This window comes from Delphinapterus leucas, unplaced genomic scaffold (assembly GCF_059928025.1).
Source record: "Delphinapterus leucas isolate spDelLeu-1000000601 "Yukka" unplaced genomic scaffold, BTC_Dleu_Yukka2 spDelLeu_asBTCV2_sq60, whole genome shotgun sequence".
In the NCBI taxonomy this organism is placed as follows: domain Eukaryota; kingdom Metazoa; phylum Chordata; class Mammalia; order Artiodactyla; family Monodontidae; genus Delphinapterus; species Delphinapterus leucas.
Window position 1 is genome coordinate 374,206 of NW_028322269.1, and position 24,687 is coordinate 398,892.

General features: G+C 35.7%; 1 protein-coding gene across 5 annotated transcripts in view; it reads right to left on the reverse strand.

The window, feature by feature from the left end:
• The window catches only part of TMPRSS11E (transmembrane serine protease 11E), a 50,241-nt gene that overhangs the window by 24,470 nt on the left and 1,084 nt on the right, over positions 1-24,687 (reverse strand). For 2 of the 5 annotated variants that reach the window (XM_030760152.2, XM_089906066.1), the window contains exon 2: positions 3,797-3,921. In XM_030760152.2, the coding sequence (XP_030616012.2) occupies positions 3,797-3,921 (125 nt within the window). Of the gene's footprint in view, positions 1-3,796; positions 3,922-4,495; positions 4,586-24,687 lie in introns of all 5 variants that reach the window. The other 3 variants (XM_089906069.1, XM_089906071.1, XM_089906070.1) reach the window with 3 other exon arrangements.

Genomic DNA, 24,687 nt, shown 5'->3' on the forward strand with positions numbered 1-24,687 from the left:
TGAAGCAAGCACAGAGCTCAGAAGATTCATTCCATGAATATTCAGCTGACTATCTTTTCTGTGAGAGACTCTGTGCCAAGCATCTGGAACATGATGGTTGCGTATGGTTATGATAGGAAAATGGAGTGTGCCTCATCAATCTCAGATGCTCTCTTCTCAACCTTTCCCTCACTTAAACCCCAGAGGGAAAGGAAACTAACATTAGACACCTGTGTCCCAAGCATATTTGCATATCTCATTCAATTTAAAATAACTCCCATAAGAAAGTAGTATTATCCACATTTAACAGATAAGGACTACCATCTCAGAAGTGTAAATAAATTGCCCAACCTTAACATGACATGGCCGGAAAAGACTGAACTGGGTTTCAAGCTAAGGTCTAATTCCCAAAGCACAAATTTTCATTATATATTGCTTCTTGGAGTGGAAAAAACCAAATACACTCACTGAGACTATAGGAGAAATCTCTAGTTTTACATGAGAGTTATATAAGAAAAAAAAAAAACTACCAGTAAATTCCAAAAGAACGTTCTAGCCATCCAGAGGATTTGTTGGGACAGAAAGGGAAACCTCTGGTCAGACTCGGACAAGGCCTGGGGAGGGGTTGGTTATGCATAAAGGAGATGGATGACACTGAAAGGTCAGGGTCTCCTGAGCATTAGCCACTTAAGTGAGGGTCTAGGGAGGATTTGCCTTTCTCCCTCTCTTTCACTGAATGACCTTGCCCTTGCCCTGAGGACTGTTTGACCTGAAATGCAAGCAGATCACAATATACATAATTTCAAGTAACATTTTAAATTTATCTAAATATTGACCAATAGTTTACTTTAGGTCTAAAGTTGGGCCCAACATGTATCTGGAGAAAACCATAATTCAAAAAGATACACATACCCCAATGTTCATTGCAGTACTATTTGCAATAGCTATTGTGTTGTATTGTAAGTTGTATTGTATTGTAAATTTACTATTACAATACATGGAAGCAACCTAAATGTCCATTGACAGAGGAATGGATAAAGAAGAGGTGGTACATATACACAGTGGAATAAGAAAGCCATAAAAAAGAATGAAATAATGCCATTGGCAGTGACATGGATGGACCTAGAAATTGTCATACTGAGTGAAGTCAGACAAAGACAAATATCATATGATATTGCTTATATGTGGAATTTTAAATAATGGTACAAGTGAACCTATTTACAAAACAGAAATAGAGTCACAGATGTAGAAAACAAATTTATGGTTACCAAGGGGGAAATGGGGGGAGGGATAAATTGGGAGATTGGGATTGACATATACTCACTACTAGATATAAAATAGATAACTAATAAGAACCTACTGTATAGCACAGGGAACTCTATTCAATACTCTGTAATGACCTATATGAGAATAGAATTTTAAAAAGTGGATATATGAATACGTATAACTGATTCACTTTGCTGTACGGCAGAAACTACACAACACTGTAAATCAACTATACTCCAATAAAAATTAATTAAAGAAATAAAGTTGGGCCCAAGATTCTGCATTCCTAACAAACTCCTAGATGAGGCGGATGTTGCTGGTACCTAACCACATGTTGAATAGTAAGGTTCTAAAGAGGAGGAAAATATACTCTTCTACATCCTTAGACCTGTTTCTTTTCGTTATTAGATTGAATTATTTGAAATTGCCATTTATATAGGTTAAAAATGGTCAAATATCAGCAATTTTATATGCTTCAACCAAATGAACAACTTATCTATAGTCAATATTTTAATTTGCCTGATAGACTCAAATAGGTTGCTAGGTGTCAAAACATATTTCCAGTTACCAGAATTATATGGCATGTGCAGTTGTTGAAAAATATTATTGAGAATATTAACAGAAAAGAAAAATAAGGATGAACATGAGTTTGCTGATAATTTTCTAACAGCTTTGTGATTCTATAACCTACAGTGATGTTCATAATAGATTCACCTGCTGTCAGTCAAATCACAAAAGGGACAGAAACGCAGTCCCAAAGGCCACTGGATAAAAACTGAACACACAGTTCTATGCTGTCCTGGGTTTTATGCCAAAATGATGCAGTCTGATCACCTCCATCTTTATCTGCCTGTTTCTACAATAGATTTGTTTGGCTCAGTTTGGTTATCTAGGCGTGCCAGCACCTAAATTCTCATGTGTTATATCTACTCTGTTCTTAGGTTATATCTCTAAACAAAAGACAGATCACAAATATGACAGTAACACATATCATAACAATTGCTGTTTATTCAGGTGTGGTGTGTGGGCCGTGGACGTTGTGTGTTCCATATTACTCAGCTGATCATCCCAACAATAGGGTACACAGGAACAGGTTACTGAAATCTTACCAGGTTTTTATTGTATGCATATGAGTAAGATTTGTAAGCCTTGTAATACTTGGCTTGGGAAGAGGCAAAGGAGAAGTAGTAAGAACATTTTCTCTCACTGAAGTAATAAGATCCCTAACATGACTAGGAATTCCTTGTTAAGTCAGACAAACCAAAATATGCCCCAAGAAAATATCGTAGGTATAATTCATTTATTTTTATCATTCAGTATTCAGTAAACATTAATTATCTAATATGCGCCTAATAAGTTCTTTAATAAGTTCTAGAAATATAAAAATGAGTAAAACATAGGCGTCCATGGAGAGGAATAATGATGCTTACAACATAATGGGACTTAATATATTCAGAACAGAACTGTAAAATTATAAAGTTATTTTAGCTATTCTTTTTATACTAAAAAACATGCTCCAGAGAAATTATCAAAATGCAGATAGTCCAAATTCAAAGAACTGCATGTGGGCAAATTCTACCCCCCCCCAAAAAAAAATCTTTGAATACTTTTTCTTTCAGGAATAATCCACCTTGTTTAGGAAATTGAGATTGGATTTGTGTCTGCTAGTAGAAGATAACCAATTTACAGATCACCATCTCTCTTTACAAAAAAGCAACTGCTACAAATTCCCAATTCAATTAGAATCCAGTGATTAGCTTCTTTGGTTACAGGGTCTTGAACATCAAAGCATTATCTAGTCACTAAGGGAGATATTAAACAAATAGGTCAAAGTGGAGTCAACAAATTAAAACCTGAGACAGAGTAAGAAGGAAACTTCAGAAGGGTTGTTATGCCCTAGAAGAACAGTTCTGAAGTACCCTGGGGACCTTTCTAATAACATAGCAGTGTTCAGGGTTCATCTAGCAGGGAGGTACCTGATTACCACAGAGTGAACCTCTTTGTAATTAATATTCTCAGCATATCCTATCTCCTTTAATCACTTGCAATATATACCAAGATGATTTTAAAATAACGAATAGGCATTTATTCAACAATATATTACTATAAGCATTTTCCCGACTTACTAGTACAAAATAGAGCCTACTTCCCTATGATCCCTGATTGTACAATTTATTGAGCTGTCGGGATTTCAATGAGTTGGAGTTATTTTAAATCAAGATGATTGTCCTATGACCTCAAACAACTCCAAACATTGGACTGTAGCTTTCCTATGGTTTTCCCTTAATTAAGACTTGATTATTGCTGTTAATGAATATGAAAACTAGCATGCTATTCCCAGCAGGAAGTATTGCTACATCAAAGATAGAAGAAAGAATCCTCTTTGGCTTGTGAGGATTAAATGAGTAACAAGGCTGGTGAAGAGTCCTTTGTACCAGCTATGCAAACAAATTATAGAAATGAATGAATAAGCTTGAGGCAAATCAAAACAGGTATATAATCAGGAAATATTTGAGGTAAATCACTTGATGCCAGGGCAACCCATACTTACTGTATCTCACATAATGAACGATGAGTCCGATGCACACTGCCAGGACAATCAGGGATATAAAGGTGATGAGGCCAATAACCCAGGGCTCCAAACAAGCTCTCCTCCTGGCCCTCACCACAGCTGGCCTGAGAAAGAAAGCAAACGATGGATTATATTACAGTGCACACCCATACCCACTCCTTAGGTGAAGTAGATATTCCTGGGGAACTAATTCAGGACACTCAGTTAGAAGGAAGAGTACTGTTTTGTTTTAGAACACACCCTAATCCCTGGCTGCTGAAACCATTCCTGGCTCTGGTTGCTTGACCTTAGGCAGGTAATTTGACTTCTCTGTATCTCAGTTTCCTCATTCAAAAAATGAAGATGATAATGATAGTACAATCTTATAGGATTGTTGTAAGGATTAAATGAATTACTGTATGTAAAGTGCCTACAACAGTGCCTCGCATGTAGAAAGTGCTATTTAAGAGTTAGCTATGATTTGCTGAGCCAGCTATGTGCAAGATACCAAGTCGGGCACTTCCACTGTAGAATCTTAAATGGCCTATGATATATGTTACAGTTTGAACCATATTAGGTTGAGGGCAGAGCTTCTAATTCTATTCTCTTACTATTTTTCTGAAACAAACTTAGAAGATACACATAAGAGATAACCAGAGGTCTCTTCTAAAGAACCTGAGTGTTTGAGCTAATACTTACCTCTAAATTTCAGCAATGCTGCAGGAAATCCCTTCTGCATGAAACTTCCTCAACCTCTCCCATTTGTTCTGCCTTCAAAAATACATGTTACTGAAAAATGTTGATCAACCTGATTTTTGTTTGATTAGTAAAGCTGTCATTCCCTTGTGTTAAAATAGCTGCTAAACAAACTCAAAAGTTAGGGAAAATGAAATAAGTCAGAGTTGGCCAAGTTGTTTAAATACGATGCTGTTATTTTAAATTTCTTGAGGTATTTAGCACGTTGGTAGAGTCAAGGCATGTGTTCTTATCTCCAGAGCAGTCTGGTACAAGAACTGAGGGAAAGGGAAGTGCTATCCTGAATGAGCACCTGGGGTTGCTTCAGAATAAAGAGAATTCCAAGTCCAGCCCTTTCCTTACCAGCTTGGACAAGTTATTTAGACTCTGAACTAAGTTTGTCCATCTGTCAATAAGAGACAGCCTACCCATTCTGTTTAAAGCACATGGTTGACTGTGGGACCCAGAATGAGATCATGAATGTGAAAACTTCTCGGAAACTGTGAAGCATTTCACAGTAAATAATCGTTGCTTACAGAAATCAAGAGAACTCTGTTTCCTGATGATACAAGACCAGGAAGTGACATAATCATTCTGGTCCCTGGCATACCATCATCCCATCTTGGCTCTGTCTCAATGTCCTGTTTGGTGGGAACACTGTTGCAGAAGTCAACAGTTTCATCGCTACATGACTCTGCCCTGCTGAAGTCACTGGAATGTAGTGGAAGGCTCCAGGGACTCTACTTGGTCTCCTCCCTTATTTCTGTGATATCCCCATGGGGCTGTAGCCGAGGAAACTATCTTTCTCTCCCCAATCTCTTCCATCTCCAGTTCTCCCTTGAGTGGGATTCCAAGCACCTGTTCCTACAATGACAATTACTGTAATATAAAAAGACTTCTCCACTTCTCTTCTGCACACTTCTTACGTGAAAACATGCGTAAGAAACTTACAAATTGACTCCTGTTCCTTCATGCCTGAATGCTTGCTATTCATTTCTTGCAGAAGAAAGGAGATGCATATAGCAGACATAAGCAAAAGTTTGGAGGGAATATGGGGAGGGAAGGGCTTCTCAACTAGTTTCAACACATGTCAGATGAAGAATATGAATTTGTAAATGTAGGAAACAATTGATATTGATAATCATCAAAAGAATATGTAGAACTGTGAAATATAAGACAGAAGTTCTATTTATTCTACAATAACTCTTAATCAAGACAGAAAATTAAAACAATGCAGCCATTAAATTGATGAGGTAGAGCTACCCATATTAACATGCAAAATGTCAATGATATATTTTAATGAAAAAATATTGCAGAATAATATGCATACTATGTTCCAGTTTTTGTACAATAAAGCTATATGTGTAGGTGCATAGTGAAGTATATAGAAAGACACACAAAATTTTTAACAGTAAGAAGTGGAATAACAGAAGTGAGAGAGCAACTTTAATTTTAATTTAGGTACTTTTTATGTTATGATGGATTTAAAAAAAATCATGGCTTTCGAATTAAATGAGAGAGAGAGAAAGTAACGAGGACGGTTATACATGTCTCTTCATGGAGTTCCTATCACTATCTTGTTTGAGGTACTGCTGTGTCTTCTTTTCCTGTCTCCCACCTTTCAAAACTATTTTAGGGATGCTCTGTCTTTGGTGGCTTTGAGGGAAATAATAGGGATAGTATGGGATAAAGAAAAAAGAGAATCCATCAAAAACACTTTGAATAAACAGTTAAGAGAGTATGTTTCTGTTTCTGACCACCAACCTACTGTATAGTGTGGTACCAGCAGATTCACTTCTCTCCCTTATTTTCTCCATATGAAAAACAAGGATAAGAATTCCAGACCCTTCCTAAGTTGATGAGCTCTTAGAGATAAAAATGATGAAGTATTTCATTACTTTGAGCTGCCCAGTAGAAAATCATTGTACAAATAGTAAGGACTATTATTATTATCATCATTATTTTAATTATTAATAAGAATGGTAATGACCACATTACTGAGATTTTTTCATTTGAAACATTATCTCTTCCCTTCCCAGTCTGTATGAGATTGATTTTCAAACTGATTCACCCTGTTTCTTAATTACTTTTTTTGTTTGCTCTCTCAGCAAGTGATTCTATACTGAATTGCTCCAAATTAGATGTAGTAGAAGTGTGCTAAAAAAAATAAGTAAAATGGAGGAATAAATCTATTTTACATATCAACAGACACTTGTGTAACTAACCTCTTCCTGCACATAAACACTTGTCCAATCATTACTGGGGCCTGTTGAAACTTACATGAACCTGCTCTTATAAAACCACCTTCAGACAGACTGGATAAATTCTAATAGCTTCAGTGGTATCAGATTTCTTTCTATGATTTTTCTTTTCAATTGAGGATGTGTAATTAGACGGTGAATGTAGCAGGTGAATATAGCAGTTAAAATATGGTTATATTTTTATAATCTCCAAATTGCCAGAAGACAAGTCCAGAGGTGCATTATCATTATCACTTCTTAATGTGTCTTTTTCTAGAATAGTATAAGAAAGAAAAGCAGCAGAAACAACAACAAAAAGAGGAGAGGAAAAAACATACTACCACAAATAAACCACATGGCAAGCACTGGAGAACCATAAGTCAAGGCTCACAGTGCTTCAGAGGAAAGTTTACTAGAACAAACGCTTTCCTAACACCACCACCATGGACCGATTAATAGTAGATGTCCAACTCATTGCCCATTCTCTGTAATGGTAAGCAGTGCTGATATTCTTAGTTGGAATGTTTCATCAGCTCAGTCCAGCTGAGCTGTTTTGAATGAACACATGCACAATATCTATAAAGTTGGTGATGCTAATGCATCATTAACTACTTAAGCCAGAGGTCAGCAAAGTTTTCTGTGAAGGTCCAGATAGTAACTATTTTAGATATTCTGGACCACACACTCCCTATTGCAACTAGTCAGCTCTGCCATTGTACTGCAAAAGCAGCTACAGACAATATATATACAAATGAACATGGCTGTGTTCCAATAAGACTTTATTTCTGTACACTGAAATTTGACTTTTGTATAATTTTCACTTGTCATGAAATATTTTTTAAATTTTGATTTGTTTCAACCATTTAGAAAGTATAAAAATCACTCCTAACTCAAGCTCAAAACAGGTCGTGGGCTGGATTTCACCCTTGGGCCATAGTTTACTGATGGCTGACATAAGCAATAGCCTACAAGTCAATGATAATTGTGTTGGGAAGTTATAATAGTCTTTTCATTTTTTAGTCTCAACTGCATGGCAAATCTAATTTAGTGTGTCTCCAATCCCATTACCACTAACTTTGTTCTGATAATTGTCACTAAAACTCATCGTCCAGCTCGATGACAGGTTTCTCATCTGCCTCCCCAATCTCTGAATCATTGTCCATTACAGTAAGTGCTCTTTCTGGAAGTGATAGAGCCAATGGCTAGGATCACTTGAAACCCAAGTTGGCCTCAGTTAGCCTGGCATTCCCCCTCTTCCCCACGAGCTTTCTAGCTCTTTGCCTTTGTTCCTGCTGCCTCCTATATGGAGTAACTCAGAGTCTGTAATTTGCTTGCATCATAAAAGCCTTTGTGCATTTAAGAGCCAGTTCAGAAAAGTCTCCTTTATTTCAGTAAACTATATTCACCCCTAAGTATCACATCATAATATACATCTTGAGCCCCTTGGGGATAATGTCTGTGCCTTACTTATCTCTTTATTCTCTGACCACTCTGATGCTCAATATATATTCACAGAGGGGATTGAACTGAAGTTGATTAAGCCAAATTGAACTGACCATTTGTCAGTACCACAATATGGGTTTCAACCTCTCTCAAAGCACTTCTGTTCTGCCTTAGTCTTAGAAAAGAACTTGGAATATTACAAAAAGAAAGGAAAGGTCAGACGTTGTGAAGAATAATTACTATTTAAGTAAAACCTGATTTCCATAAAACACTTTATATAATAATCAAGCTTTGTGGTTGATATGTCTATTTCACCTGTTTAAAATATATAATTTTCCAACTATGATTTTATCTATCTACTGTGAAGTATTATCATAGTTCAGAAAGTGATAAATGAAAATAAGGAGACATTAATTTCAGGAGACACTTCTTATTTGTGGTCATTGAATGTCTGTATATAATTACAATATCCAAACAAAAGCATAAGGAAAGATACCACAATGAAGTAACAGCATAGTACCTCATGACATTACTAATTCCCTAAGTCAGTGCTTAAGTTTTAAAATAGTAGTTAATAAATATTTATTCAGTTTTTGTTGAGTATTTGGCACTAGCTCATTTCTTTACCTTATAGATTGTGCCTGCTTGTCTTGTTCACACAAACACTTCAGATGCTTTGTGCTTTGTGAAAGAATCATATCAGCTGGCATTGGTGAAATCTTCAATCTTATTAGATTCTTATTTTAGTCTTGAACAAGACTATTAAAATATCCAGGGCAGAACTAAAATTTTGAATACATGCTCATGGATCATATGTTTTCATTGCTATGTTTTTAAAAGAAATACAAATAAATTACTACTTATAAAATTACAAATAATACAGAGGGAAGACAGAAGAAGCAAGAAGAACTACAATTCTGCAGCCTGTGGAACAAAAACCACATTCACAGAAAGATAGACAAGATGAAAAGGCAGAGGGCTATGTACCAGATGAAGGAACAAGATAAAACCCCAGAAAAACAACTAAATGAACTGGAGATAGGCAACCTTCCAGAAAAAGAATTCAGAATAATGATAATGAATATGAGCCAGGACCTCGGAAAAAGAATGGAGGCAAAGATCGAGAAGATGCAAGAAATGTTCAACAAAGACCTAGAACAAACAAACAGAGATGAACAAAACAATAACTGAAATGAAAACTACACTAGAAGGAATCAATAGCAGAATAACTAAGGCAGAAGAACGGATAACTGACCTGGAAAACAAAATGGTGGAATTCACTGCTGTGGAACAGAATAAAGAAGAAAGAATGAAAAGACATGAAGACAGCCTAAGAGACCTCTGGGACAACATTAAACACAAAAACATTCGCACTATAGGGGTCCCAAAAGGAGAAGAGAGGGAAAAAGGACCAGAAAAAATATTTGAAGAGATTATAGTCGAAAACTTCCCTAACATGGGAAAGGAAATAGCCACCAAAGTCCAGGAAGGACAGAGAGTCCCATACAGGATAAACCCAAGGAGAAAAACACTGACACACATAGTAATCAAATTGGCAAAAATTAAAGACAAAGAAAAATTATTGAAAGCAGCAAGGGAAAAATGACAAATAACATACAAGGGAATCCCCGTAAGGTTAACAGCTGATTTCTCAGCAGAAACTCTACAGGCCAGAAGGGAGTGGCATGATATACTTAAAGTGATGAAAGGGAAGAACCTACAACCAAGATTACTCTACCCGGCAAGGATCTCATTCAGATTCGATGGAGAAATCAAAAGCTTTACAGACAAGCAAAAGCTAAGAGAATTCAGCACCACCAAACCAGCTCTACAACAAATGCTAAAGGAACTTCTCTAAGTGGGAAACACAAGAGAAGAAAATGACCTACAAAAAGAAACCCAAAACAATTAAGAAAATGGTAATAGGAACATACATATCAATAATTACCGTAAACGGGAATACATTAAATGCTCCAACCAAAAGACACAGGCTTGCTGAATGGATACAAAAGCAAGACCCATATATATGCTGTCTACAAGAGACCCACTTCAAACCTAGGGACACACACTGAAAGTGAGGGGATGGAAAAAGATATTCCATGCAAATGGAAATCAAAAGAAAGCTGGAGTAGCAATACTCATATCAGATAAAATAGACTTTAAAATAAAGAATGTTACAAGAGACAAGGAAGGACACTACATAATGATCAAGGGATCAATCCAAGAAGAAGATATAACAAATATTATAAATATATATCACCCAACATAGGAGCACATCAATACATAAGGCAAATGCTAACAGCTATAAAACAGGAAATCAACACTAACACAATAATAGTGGGGGACTTTAACACCTCACTTACACCGATGGACAGATCATCCAGACAGAAAATTAATAAGGACACAGAAGCTTTAAATGACACATTAAACAAGATGGACTTCATTGATATTTATAGGACATTCCATCCAAAAACAGCAGATTACACTTTCTTCTCAAGTGCACATGGAACATTCTCCAGGATAGATCACATCTTGGGTCACAAATCAAGCCTCAGTAAATTTAACAAAATTGAAATCATATCAAGCATCTTTTCTGACCACAAGGCTATGAGATTAGAAATGAATTACAGGGAAAAAAATGTAAAAAACACAAACACATGGAGGCTAAACAATACGTTACTAAACAACCAAGAGATCACTGAAGAAATCAAAGAAGAAATCAAAAAATACCTAGAGACAAATGACAATGAAAACACGATGATCCAAAACCTATGGGATGCAGCAAAAGCAGTTCTAAGAGGTAAGTTTATAGCTATACAAGCCTACCTCAAGAAACAAGAAAAATCTCAAATAAACAACCTAACCTTACACCTAAAGGAACTAGAGAAAAAAGAACAAACAAAACCCAAAGTTAGCAGAAGGAAAGAAATCATAAAGATCAGAGCAACAATAAATGAAATAGAAACAAAGAAAACAATTGCAAAGATCAATAAAACTAAAAGGTGGTTCTTTGAGAAGATAACCAAAATTGATAAACCACTAGCCAGACTCATCAAGAAAAAGAGGGAGAGGACCCAAATAAATAAATTAGAAATGAAAATGGAACAGTTTCAACAGTTCAAAATGGAACTGTTACAACAGTCACTGCAGAAATACAAAGCATCCTAAGAGACTACTACAAGCAACTCTAGGCCAATAAAATGGACAACCTGGAAGAAATGGACAAATTCTTAGAAAAGTATAATCTTCCAAGACTGAACCAGGAAGAAATAGAAAATATGAACAGACCAATCACAAGTAATGAAATTGAAACTGAGATTAAAAATCTTCCAACAAACAAAAGTCCAGGACCAGATGGCTTCACAGGTGAATTCAATCAAACATTTAGAGAAGAGCTAACACCCATCCTTCTCAAACTCCTCCAAAAAATTGCAGAGGAAGGAACACTCCCAAACTCATTCTATGAGGCCACCATCACCGTGTTACCAAAACAAGACAAAGATATTACAAAAAAAGAAAATTACAGACCAATATCACTCATGAATATCGATGCAAAAATCCTCAACAAAATACTAGCAAACAGAATCCAACAACACGTTAAAAGGATCATACACCATGATCAAGTGTGATTTATCCCAGAGATGCAAGGATTCTTCAATATATGTAAATCAATCAATGTGATACACCATATTAACAAATGGAACAATAAAAAAGATATGATCATCTCAATAAATGCAGAAAAAGCTTTTGACAAAATTCAACACCCATTTATGATAAAAACTCTCCAGAGAGTGGGCATAGAGGGAAACTACCTCAATATAATAAAGGCCATATATGACAAACCCACAGCATACATCAGTCTCAATGGTGAAAAACTGAAAGCATTTCCTCTAAGATCAGGAGCAAGACAAGGATGTCCACTCTCACCACTATTATTCAACAGAGTTTTGGAAGAGCTAGCCATGGCAATCAGAGAAGAAAAAGAAATAAAAGGAATACAAATTGGAAAAGAAGAAGTAAAACTGTCACTGTTTGTAGATGACATGATACTATACATAGAGAATCCTAAAGATGCCACCAGAAAACTACTAGAGCTAATCAATGAATTTGGTAAAGTTGCAGGATACAAAATTAATGCACAGAAATCTCTTGCATTCCTATACACTAATGATGAAAAATCTGAAAGTGAAATTAGGGAAACAATCTCATTTACCATTGCAACAAAAAGAATAAAATACCTAGGAATAAACCTACCTAGGGAGACAAAAGACCTGTATGCAGAAAACTATAAGACACTGATGAAAGAAATTAAATATGATACCAACAGATGGAGAGATATACCATGTTCTTGGATTGGAAGAATCAATATTGTGTAAATGACTATACTACCCAAAGCAATCTACAGATTCAGTGCAATGCCTATCAAATTACCAATGGCATTTTTTACAGAACCAGAGCAAAAAATCTTAAAATTTGTAGGGAGACACAAAAGACCCAAATAGCCAAAGCAGTCTTGAGGGAAAAAAATGGAGATGGAGGAATCAGACTCCCTGACTTCAGACTATGCTATAAAGCTACAGTAATCAAGAGAATATGGTACTGGCACAAAAACAGAAATATAGATCAATGGAACAAGATAGAAAGCCCAGAGATAAACCTACACACCTATGGTCAGCTAATCTATGACAAAGGAGGCAAGGATATACAATGAAGAAAAGACAGTCTCTTCAATAAATGGTGCTGGGAAAACTGGATAGCTACATGTAAAAGAATGAAATTAGAACACTCCCTAACACCATACACAAAAATAAACTCAAAATGGATTAGAGACCTAAATGTAAGACTGGACACTATAAAACTCTTAGAGGAAAACATAGGAAGAACACTCTTTGACATAAATCACAGCAAGATCTTTTTGGATACACCTCCTAGTGTAATGGAAATAAAAACAAAAATAAACAAATGGGACCTAATGAAACTTAAAAGCTTTTGCACAGCAAAGGAAACCATAAACAAGATGAAAAGACAACCCTCAGAATGGGAGAAAATATTTGCAAACTAATCAATGGACAAAGGATTAATCTCGAAAATATATAAACAGCTCATGCAGCTCAATATTAAAAAAACAAACAACCCACTGGGATGCTTTTGCAAATATGTTCCTATAAAGGGTTTCATCTTCAAGGAATTCATGGAAAAGACTGACAAGTACAGGTTTCTAGTAACTGACTATACTGCAGTATGAATAAGCATTTTCAGAACTCTAATGGAAAACTGATGAATTCATAAAAGTGCTAACAAAAGATGAAGAGGAAAAAAATTACATGGGACTGAGTGAACTGATGAGGATGATTATAATTTTTGTGAATTTCTGTTTGAATAAAACAAAAAAACCCCACAAGGACTCAGAGGCAAAAAATATACAAATCAATTTTCACTGCAAAGTAAAGGAGCTGTTACAGTGGAGGATTACTGGACTGAATGTCAATATTATGATATAGTTTGAGTGTGTTTCGTGTTTGGTAAATGCAATCATTGTTGCTTTTGTTGTAGTCATCCATTTATAATGCTTGGTGTCAGTTAATTTATCTCTTGTAAAAATAAAATACAGTGTGTGTGTGTGTGTGTGTGTGAAAAAAAAACAACCCAATCCAAAAATGGGCAGAAGACCTAAATAGACATTTCTCCAAAGAAGACATACAGATAGCCAAGAAGCACATGAAAAGCTGTTCAACATCACTAATTATTAGAGAAATGCAAATCAAAACTACAATGAAGTATCACCTCACACCAGTTAGAATAGGCATCACCAGAAAATCTACAAACAACAAATGCTGGAAAGGGTGTGGAGAAAAGGGAACCCTCTTGCACTGTTGGTGGGAATGTAAATTGATACAGCCACTATGGAGAACAGTATGGAGCTTCCTTAAAAAACTAAAAATAGAATTACCATATAATCCAGCAATCCCATTACTGGGCATACATCCAGAGAAAACCATAATTCTAAAAGACACATGCATCCCAATGTTCATTGCAGCACTGTTTACAATAGCCAGGTCATGGAAGCAACCTAAATGCCCATCGACAGATGAATGGATAAAGAAGATGTGGTACATATATACAATGGAATATTACTCAGCCATAAAAAAGAATGAAATTGGATCATTTGTTGAGATGTGGATGGATCTAGATACTGTCATACAGAGTGAAGTAAGTCAGAAAGAGAAAAACAAATATCGTATATTAATGCATATATGTGGAACCTAGAAAAATGGTACAGATGAACCAGTTTGCAGGGCAGAAATAGAGACACAGATGTAGAGAACAAATGTATGGACCCCAAGCGGGGAAAGCGGCTGGGGGGTGGGGATGGTGTGATGAATTGGGAGATTGGGATTGACATGTATACACTGAAGTGTATAAAATTGATGACTAATAAGAACCTGCTGTATAAGAAAATAAATACAATTCAAAAAATAAATTACAAATAGCCTACTGCTGTCGTGTCCACTGTTATACAAACATACCTATAAAGTGTCTGATAGCATCAGCCAGGCCCTTGGACTAAATTATGTGTGCATTCCCTACCATAATAACTGTGAATAGTTCTCAAAGAGAAGTTACAATCATAACAAGGTGGTAGTCTAATTACCAGACAACTGTTTCCATTTTCTTTTAATAGCACCAAGACAAATGGTGGGAAACTCATTGTTTTTATTCTAAATGTTTTTATTTATATTCTACCTTGTTCTAGACTGATTTAAGGTAGCTTATAAAGATATATATTTACATTTATATAATTATTAAATGATATATAGTATTAAATTACATTTACATATATGGTATTAAATTAAACATAGAGATGCAAGAATAAAGCAAAACATAAGTGAAAACACAAAATGAGAAGAGTACTAAAACTACATATCATAATTCCTATCTAGATATTTCCTTAAGTCAGATGACAAACTTTGTAGCTTTCTAGCAGCCAACTCAAAAGCAAAACTAAACAAAACTAAACAAGAAAACAACTAAACCCTATTCAGTTACATTCTTCATGTCACCCATAAGATTAAAACTGAGCAATTACTTAGCCACAATACAATTCTTTCAGATTCTAATAAAAAGAATACTGTGTAATATCATGAACTCTATTCACCACAATATTCTTAGCATAGAAACAAAAATTAATTTTATAATACTCTTAGTATGCCCCTCAATACTGGAAAATGGCACCAATGACTATTCAATAAAAACAATTTTATGTGGGGGAAGCAGTGTGAAATTATTTATACCAAGCTCTAAGATAATGTTTTTGAATATCTGACAACACTTTGCGAATTATTGAAATGGCTCTGTGTGGCACTTTCACATTATAAAGTACCTAAAAGTTGAAATCATAGACATAAAAATATATTATTACTTAGTACCATAATAAATTTTTAATAAGCATAGTATTACTAAGTGCAATAGTAAGTTTTTAATAAATATTGGGAATGAAAGAAAACCCTACCACTAACTGTTAACTTAGGTAAAACCCATAGCTTAATGACTCCTATATTTAACTAACCATAAAACTCAAGTGATAATATGTTTCCTCCCACCTACTTTAAAAGGAATTTGTGATTACAAATATGGTATCATCAGGCTTTTATTGGACACGTGTGTTATATAACTATTAGTGACAATTCAACTGTAACGAATGTCTCTGGTCTCCACTGTGTTATCATCTAGCTCTTTATTAAGTTCCCAGCCAGATATGATGTGTCACAGGAAACTACAAACTGAGATTTAGGTTGGCACTCTGCCTGACGTCTAGAAATTTACAGTCACAGATAGATGGGGTGCAAAAAATTTAAAGATATTATTAAGTAATTAGGTATGGGTCTATAGAATTATAAAGTGAGCTACTTTAACACTTAATTACACTAACATATTTGCTTTATTTTCTTCACACTCTTTGCAGTTCAAGATAATAAGTCAAAATGATCTGAGTAAGCAATTTTAAAAGCAGCAGTTTCCCACAGAAATGTTGACAAGAGACACCGTTGCAGCTAGTCATAGGGAATTGTATGCACTTTAAAATGTGGAAGGAAAAAAAAGCATTAACAGGGAGTGTGTGACTATGTTGTGGCTGTTGTATCAGAAGAAAAAATTGTTGAGAAACCTGAGCTAGAGACACTCTTGAAGCTGCTAATGTATAGCACTCCCTTTCAGAAATTTTTTTGTAACATTAGATATCTTTCTACCAAATCTTTCTCATGACTTTGTCTAGATGCCTCTTATGAAAGTTGGCATGATATGGTGGAAATAACTCTGAACTGGAAGACCAGTGACCTGTGTCTCCATCTTAGAACTTTTATTGAAAGACTAAGTCCTTTCATCTAAGTCCTAAGTTTCTCAGATGAGAAATCTGAGAGCATATTCAACATCACGGAAGTTCCAGCATCCTGTAACCCCCAACTTAAATGATGCGAAGTATGCTCTCATTTTCTTCATTTATTAGAAAACAATGAGAATTTTAATTGATCTAGCTGCTCTTTAGTTTCCACCAAAGCTCGCCTTCCATGCCTCAAATAACCTAAAAATGCTCAACATTATTATAATTAAAATTTAGCATTTTTTAAACAATCAACTTTAACATAATTTTTCACATGTTATTTTTCTGATGGCTACATGCCAGATCATTTGAAATGGTCAAATTAAGAGCCTGCAAGTCATTTGAAATAATCCAAGTTTCATATGAGGAAGTCATTAAGTTTCTTGACTACTTGCATTCTAAGCCAGTTTTAAAATTTCTAGACTTGTAAAACTGCATTTTGTGCAAGCCACTGATGGGCCTTAAAATTGGAGTGTGCCAGCTGCAACATGTGCTAGACTGTGTGGTGTCCTTCTGGCTGCTGTTTCCCTGGCAAGTACTGTAAGCCATACACAAAGAATCCCTCAGATAATCTAGAAATTTCTGTATATAATAAAACCCTCTCTGAATTAATTTAGCAATGAGAGACAACTGGAAATGTATTGACTCTTGTTAGTGTTTGCATTATTCTTCCAAAAGAGGGATTTCTTGACTAATGAATTTCCTGCCTCAGTTGTTGACCTATAATATAATGGAAGTATTGAGTCTTAACTTTTGGATGGAACACAAATTTGTGAAGTTGATCATTATATATTTACTTAATATAAATATATTTACTTAATTATACTTTAATATATTGGCATTTTAATAATAACATAGTGAAATATGCTCAGATTCATATTAGAATAAGGTAGAATTTACTGTGCAAATACCATAAAATTATAAAAGTATTATTTTATCTAGGGCTTCCCTGGTGGTGCACTGGGTAAGAATCCGCGTGCCAATGCAGGGGACATGGGTTCGAGCCCTGGTCCAGGAAGATCCCACATGCCGCGGAGCAACTAAGCCCGTGCGCCACAACTACTGATCCTGCACTCTAGAGCCCATGAGCCACAACTACTGAGCCCATGTGCCGCATCTACTGAAGCCCGTGCGCCTAGAGCCCGTGCTCCGCAACAAGAGAAGTCACCGCAATGAGAAGCCTGCGCACTGCAACGAAGAATAGCCCCCTCTCGCCCCAACTAGAGAAAGCCCGTGAGCAGCAATGAAGACCCAACACAGCCAAAAATAATAAATTTATTTTAAAAAGTATTATTTTATCCAAAAGGGCTAAATATTTTCAGTCACTAATGTCCATGTCTTTAATTCATATCTAAATGCTGATGGCTACCAAATCTAGAAATACAGATTACTTGTCTAAACTTCAGACCCATATATTCATCTGCCTACTGTTCATCACAACAGGATATACCTCTCATCATTCGAACTAAGCATGTCTGTGCTACAGACTCATATGTGCCTATCCCAAATATTTTCCTTAATAATAGAATCTTTGATTTTTGGTTGAGCATATGGCCCCCTGGAAAATAGAATAACGTCCTTTATCCATGACTCTCCCTGTGAATATAAGTTCTGACCAATGGAGTCTCTATTCCAGTGGGTAGAATCCTGATGTGCTAGTTGGAGCTCTGGCAACCATACTAAACCATGACTGGGAGGATATATGTTCATGTTGATAGGACAGCACGGCAGTAGATTCCTAATTACTTGGTAAACCTCCCTATCAGCCCCTACCTGACTATCTCCAGACTTGTTTTACATTAAACTGAAATAAAATGACATTTTATGTAAGCCACTTTATCCTAAGCTTCCTGTCACTCATATCTAAGCTGATACTATTGCAATATGCAAAACAGATTAGTTGCAATCAAGGTAAATTGTGATTTTTTATGTAATTATCTTTGGGAGAAGAAGACATTCAAGAAATATATTTACTTAATAAAATATTTTTACTTAATATTTTCTAGCTGCACAATTTTGAGATACAAGTAATAAATCTGATGCTAATAAATAAGGAGGCCAAGTTTTCATCGACGATCTCATTGTAAAAAGTTCTACGACTTTAAGCAAATGACTTCTGTTTTCTTGCTTAGTGGATATAGGTCTGGGCTTTTGCGTCAAACAGCTTGGGTTTCGCCCCGGCTCTACCTCTTACTAGCTAGATGGCTCCAAGCAAGTTACTCACCTTCTCTAAGTCTACATTTCCCCTCCCATAAATGGGGATAATGATAGAACCTAACTATAGGGTTCTTCTAAGGATTAAATGGAATAACGCTTATGGAGCAATTGGCATTATACCAAGTACACAGTACATGCACAGCAAATGTTGGCTTTGTCATTATTCCTCCTTCATAATGAGGAATTAATTTGTTTTCAAAACAGGTTGAAAAATCCCTCAAATTGCCTCATGTGACTGAGGGGATAAGGAGAAGATGGAACAGGTGAGGCTCCCAAGCCTTATTCCCACTCCACCCAGAGCAACACTGCTCCACACAGCAGGGGCTTGCATTAGCCTTATGTGTGAAAGGGATTCAACTGGTAAAGAAAATGTGTAAAACTACTCATCTTTGGACCTTTTTAGCTCTAAGAATCTATACATCAAGCCAATGGTCAGCCATGACATATACAGTTTTGTGCAAGGATTTAGAACTCTACTTAAGAAGCCCATTGTATATATGTGCCACATCTTCTTTATCCATTCATCTGTTGATGGACACTTAGGTTGCTTCCATGTCCTGGCTATTGTAAATAGAGCTGCAATGAACATTTTGGTACATGACTCTTTTTGAATTATGGTTTTCTCAGGGTATATGTCCAGTAGTGGGATTGCTGGGTCATATGGTAATTCTATTTTTAGTTTTTTAAGGAAGCTCCATACTGTTCTCCATAGTGGCTGTATCTATTTACATTCCCACCAACAGTGCAAGAGTGTTCCCTTTTCTCCACATCCTCTCCAGCATTTATTGTTTCTAGATTTTTTGATGATGGCCATTCTCACCAGTGTGAGATGATACAATGGAATATTACTCAGCCATAAAAAGAAACGAAATTGAGTTATTTGTAGTGAGGTGGATGGACCTAGAGTCTGTCATACAGAGTGAAGTAAGTCAGAAAGAGAAAAACAAATACCATATGCTAACACATATATATGTAATCTAAGAAAAAAAAAAGGTCATGAAGAACCTAGGGGTAAGATGGGAATAAAGACACAGACCTACTAGAGAATGGACGTGAGGATATGGGGAGGGGGAAGGGTAAGCTGTGACAAAGTGAGAGAGTGGCATGGACATATATACACTACCAAGCGTAAAATAGCTAGCTAGTGGGAAGCAGCCGCATAGCATAGGGAGATCTGCTCGGTGGTTTGTGACCACCTAGAGGGGTGGGATAGGGAGGGTGGGAGGGAGGGAGATGCAAGAGGGAAGAGATATGGGAACATATGTATATGTATAACTGATTCACTTTGTTATAAAGCAGAAACTAACACACCATTGTAAAGCAATTATACTCCAATAAAGATGTTAAAAAAAAAAGGAATCCCAAATCTAGCTTTGCTGTTGAATCCAGTAATATATATCCAAGTGCTTAATTACAACTTGAATGTACTGTAAGGTTTGAAAGATTGGTTTGAAATATTTTAGATGTATTATTTATTATCTTTGGTATTTCCTGGACTAGGAAAGTTGAGACACAAGGGTTAAGCTAATTGTTTAAAGAGAAAGGAAAGTTATCCCTGCTTAACCAAGGGGAACACTTGTGATTCCAGGGATCATGATGTAGTGGAGGCAGCAGAGAGTATTAGAAAGTTCAGGACCATAGTTAGAAATGTATGGCAAACTCCAGTTCTACCAATCACTTACTCAGAGATTTGGAAATCTCAGTCTTCCTAACCTTTGGTTTTCCTATCTGTAAAATCATGATAATATTAAAATTGTCTGCCTCACAGTTGTTGATAGGTATCAAATAAGAATATATGTTGGAATTATGTGTAAAGAACATATATATGTGTATATACATATATATCCTACTATATGTACCCTCTCTGAATTTTGCTGTGACCTGCTAAGCTTTTAATGTGCAATAACCAATTTTTAAAAGTCCGTATAATTCTATACAAATTCAAATGGTAATAGTAATAACAATAACAATATTTCCTGGGTCAGGTAGACACCTGTGTTGGTTTAACTCTTCTACTTGACAACATTGGACTCGGTACACAGGTGAACTGGGAGGACAGATTCAAGCTTTAGTATTGACTGACTCACCCATTCCTGTGACCACATGCAAACTACCTGATCTTTGACTGTGGTATCCCTTAATTTATAGAACACAGAGATGCTTCCTGTCTACAATCCTCAGAGGTCTACTTAGAAGATTATTCATTGAACAATAACATTGTTCCTTGTAAATATAACTTTTATATCTTTTAACACAGTAAAACAGTTAAGTCAGCATAGCAGTAGCATCACCTAGGTAGATAAAAGAGGAATTGTGGGGATGGTATAGCATTGTGATTAAGAGCATGGGTTGGAGTCAGATAGACCAGGGTTAATTCCCAGTTCTGTCATTATCACCTCTAGGCAAATACTGTCTGAGCCTCAGTTTCCTCATCTGTGAAATGGGTATAATAATATAACCATTGTTCGTTATAAAGATTAAATGTGCATACTATTTTAGAACAGTAGTTGGTACACAGTACATGTGAAACAAATGATAGCAATTATTATTTGTTCTGCACTGAATCATAGCTCAACTTTAAACAGAGTGCTAAATCCTTCTGTATTTGCTTTTGCAGCTTCAAAAAAAAGACATCATCTGACATCTTCAGATAAAAGGTTGAAAGACTGCAAGATAGAATTTAATGGTGACTGATACTTTGGATTCCCCTAAACTTAGTTCTATCATCTCAGAATTACTATTGTAAAATTCTCAGAAATTGCTCAACCATGCAGGCCATATATGTACCTGGGAGAAGGTTCGGCTTGCAGGTTCTGGCATGACCTGGTATGTCTGCAGCGTATTTTCTTTTCCTCAACCTCTTAAAACTTTCCTACCCTCTAATCCACTCATTTCAAACCTATCAAATTATGCTTGAAACCGTGAGAACATTCTCCACAATTCTTATCCACCATCTTTGATGAGAATATGTCCAAAGGAGTGTGCTTTGAGACGTACTTAGTGGAGTTCCTCTAAAATCTAACCCTGATAAAGCCATGAAACGCAGACAGAGCACTCATTTCACCACCGACCATGTTAGAAGACTTGCTCCACAACTGCCCAATAGCCCCATCCTCAGGCACAAAAGCATCAGGCATAATTATAAATCTCAGTGCTGACAAGGAAGCACATGATGTTGCTTTTTTTCTTGAATGTTTCTATTTATTCCCTTATTATATTGAAGCAATTATATTTTTGGAGGAAAGCAGACAATAATGAAAAAATAACAAAGGTTCACTAGACAGTTATAATTATTACAGACTGATGAATTCCTTCCATAAAATGCTGCACTAAGATGAACTTGATTTTCACACAATAGCAAATGTTGCAATCTTTTTTAGAAAACAGTGATGATATAATTGAAGTGCTGTACTCTCAGTCACTGATCACCTTTGAGATAGTGCGGAAAAGTTAGGTCATGTTCTTATCTTGTTTAAATACAGAGACCGTTTTAAGAAAATTATATAACGGTAGTCTGTGCATTCTTCAAAACATTTGTAAAGACCTGTCAATGAAAGTAAAAGTATACCACCACCCTTCCTCCGTCAGCACATATGTGCATTCTTTCATATTAACCTGTATTGACCTGTTTCTTTGCCTATACATTATATAAACATGTATGCCTACACATACATACACATTTTCTCTGTGTGTGTATATGCATGTGTGCACGTTTTCCATTTCTCTGTTAGAGGGCAAACTTTCCAAAGACTCTTCTTTTAGCTTCCCACACATGATAAGACAGTGTGTTACAGTAGAAAGAACATAGACTTTAAAGCCAGAAATGCCAAGGTCAGGTTCTAGATCCAACACTTACTAACCCTGGACAATCTGAGCTGCAGTTATTTCATCTTTTTAAGGAGAGATAACAATAATGGTTTCTCAAAGTATTGCCAAAATTCAATCAGATAACATTTTACAAAATGTGCAATACATAATAGGTGCTCAACAAAGTTTTCTTCCATACAGAACTTAGTACACAATGAGAACTCATTAAAAGTTGTTACATGGACCAGGACTGATCTTAGCTGAAGGAGAAGTGAGGCACAGCATTAAACGCTTGGAACACTATCATAAAGCAACTCTGGACCTGCACCTCAGTAGAGGGACCCTTCAGTATCATTATCTATTGACTAATTTCAGGGCAAAAAGGAAGAGGTTGCTACAATAGATTAATTTTACATTGAGATTTTTGCCTGTAAACAAATAGATTCTTAATCCAAATAAGACCACCCTCCCTGTCTGACACAAACTACCCAAATTATGTCTGTATCCTCCCTTCAGTTTTCCAGACATTCTGAAATTATCCTCTTTTCCTTAATCATCACTATGTTGCATAAATGACTACTCTTCTCCCTTGGAGGAAAAGGTAAACTGCGAGAGAACACCTCCCATTGAGGTATAATTATACCAGTTTAAATAAAACAAAGAGTTACCACTTCAAAAACTGACCTATTTCATTTCCACTTTAATTTCTTTCTATCTTACAAGTTCATTTTTTTTATGGCTTTGTACTGTATCAGTTCTTCTCAAACTGTACAGTAAATAAGAATTACCTTGTGTAACTTTTAGTACAATTCCCATGCCTCAACCAGAGATTCACGGGAATTTCTTGGATGGGAACTGGACTTTTCTGTTTTTAATAAGTACCCAGTGAATCTAATGGAGGGGGTCCATGGGTCACATGTTGAGAGATAATGCTTACCCTATGAAGTAAAAATTAAAGTTGTCCATTTTGTTTCATTTGAATATTACTCAGTTTACCTTCATCTATCTAAACATGTGTAGATATTAATGTCTACAAATTTGGTCTGCTGGTTGTCAGTGGTTGCTGGTGAATACAGTTGGCAGACATTCCTATCAATAATAAATATATTTAATAAATATATTCTTCTCTTCTCAAGAAGAATAAATATATTCTTCTCTTCTCAAATCTCTTCCCTATAAACTTATACCTGAAAAAGTCTTCTTTAACCTTCTGTTGTATGTGTTTTTATGTGTTTGTATAACCTTCTGTTGTATAACCTTCTGTTGTATGTGTTTTTATAAAATTAATGTGTTGATTAATGTGTTTTTATGTGTTTGTATAACCTTCTGTTGTATGTGTTTTTATAAAATTAATGTGTTGATTTCTTCATATTCAAAGGATAGTATAAAATCAGAGTTTGGAAAAAATGATAGCATCTGAAGAATAATGTTTACCTGGTCTAACTTTCTTCTAACCTTTAAATTCTAACATAGTGGTTTTCATTTAGAACAGGTGGAGTGAGGAAGGGGCTATCAAAAATTTGGTCAAAGAGGAAGGAACATACCATTTGATAAAACTCTCCACCTGTTTCTGATATGCCTTCCCAGTTATGAGCAAATGGCCTTAAAAAGAAATTGCCAAGTATCTCAATATACCTCTTTTTTCAAAGCATTCTTGTTGGTACACTTATTCCAGCAAATGTGCTAATAAATTTAATCCCTTTTCACTCTAGCCCATTCTCTGAACATCTCCTAGGCTGACTCAAACATCGATATGCTCCACTTTGTATACAAGTTTTAGATCAGGAAGGAGTTTTTTGTTTGTTTGTTTTTCCTTGAGAGGTATCTTCCATCTACTCTGAAGCAAGACTGAAAACATCTTTGCTTCAAATTAGAGACTATACTCAGGAAAATTCGTTCCAATACCTCCAAATTATAATTCCCCTACACAAACTCCAGACTCACTCAGATTTAGCATAGACAAAGCCTGAAATCAGTTTAGAATCTTGAGTTTGATAGAAATTATATGTTTAAATAAAAGCACTGTTTTCTATAGTAATATTCTTAAAGATAATCCAGGTAAAAAGGCTAGG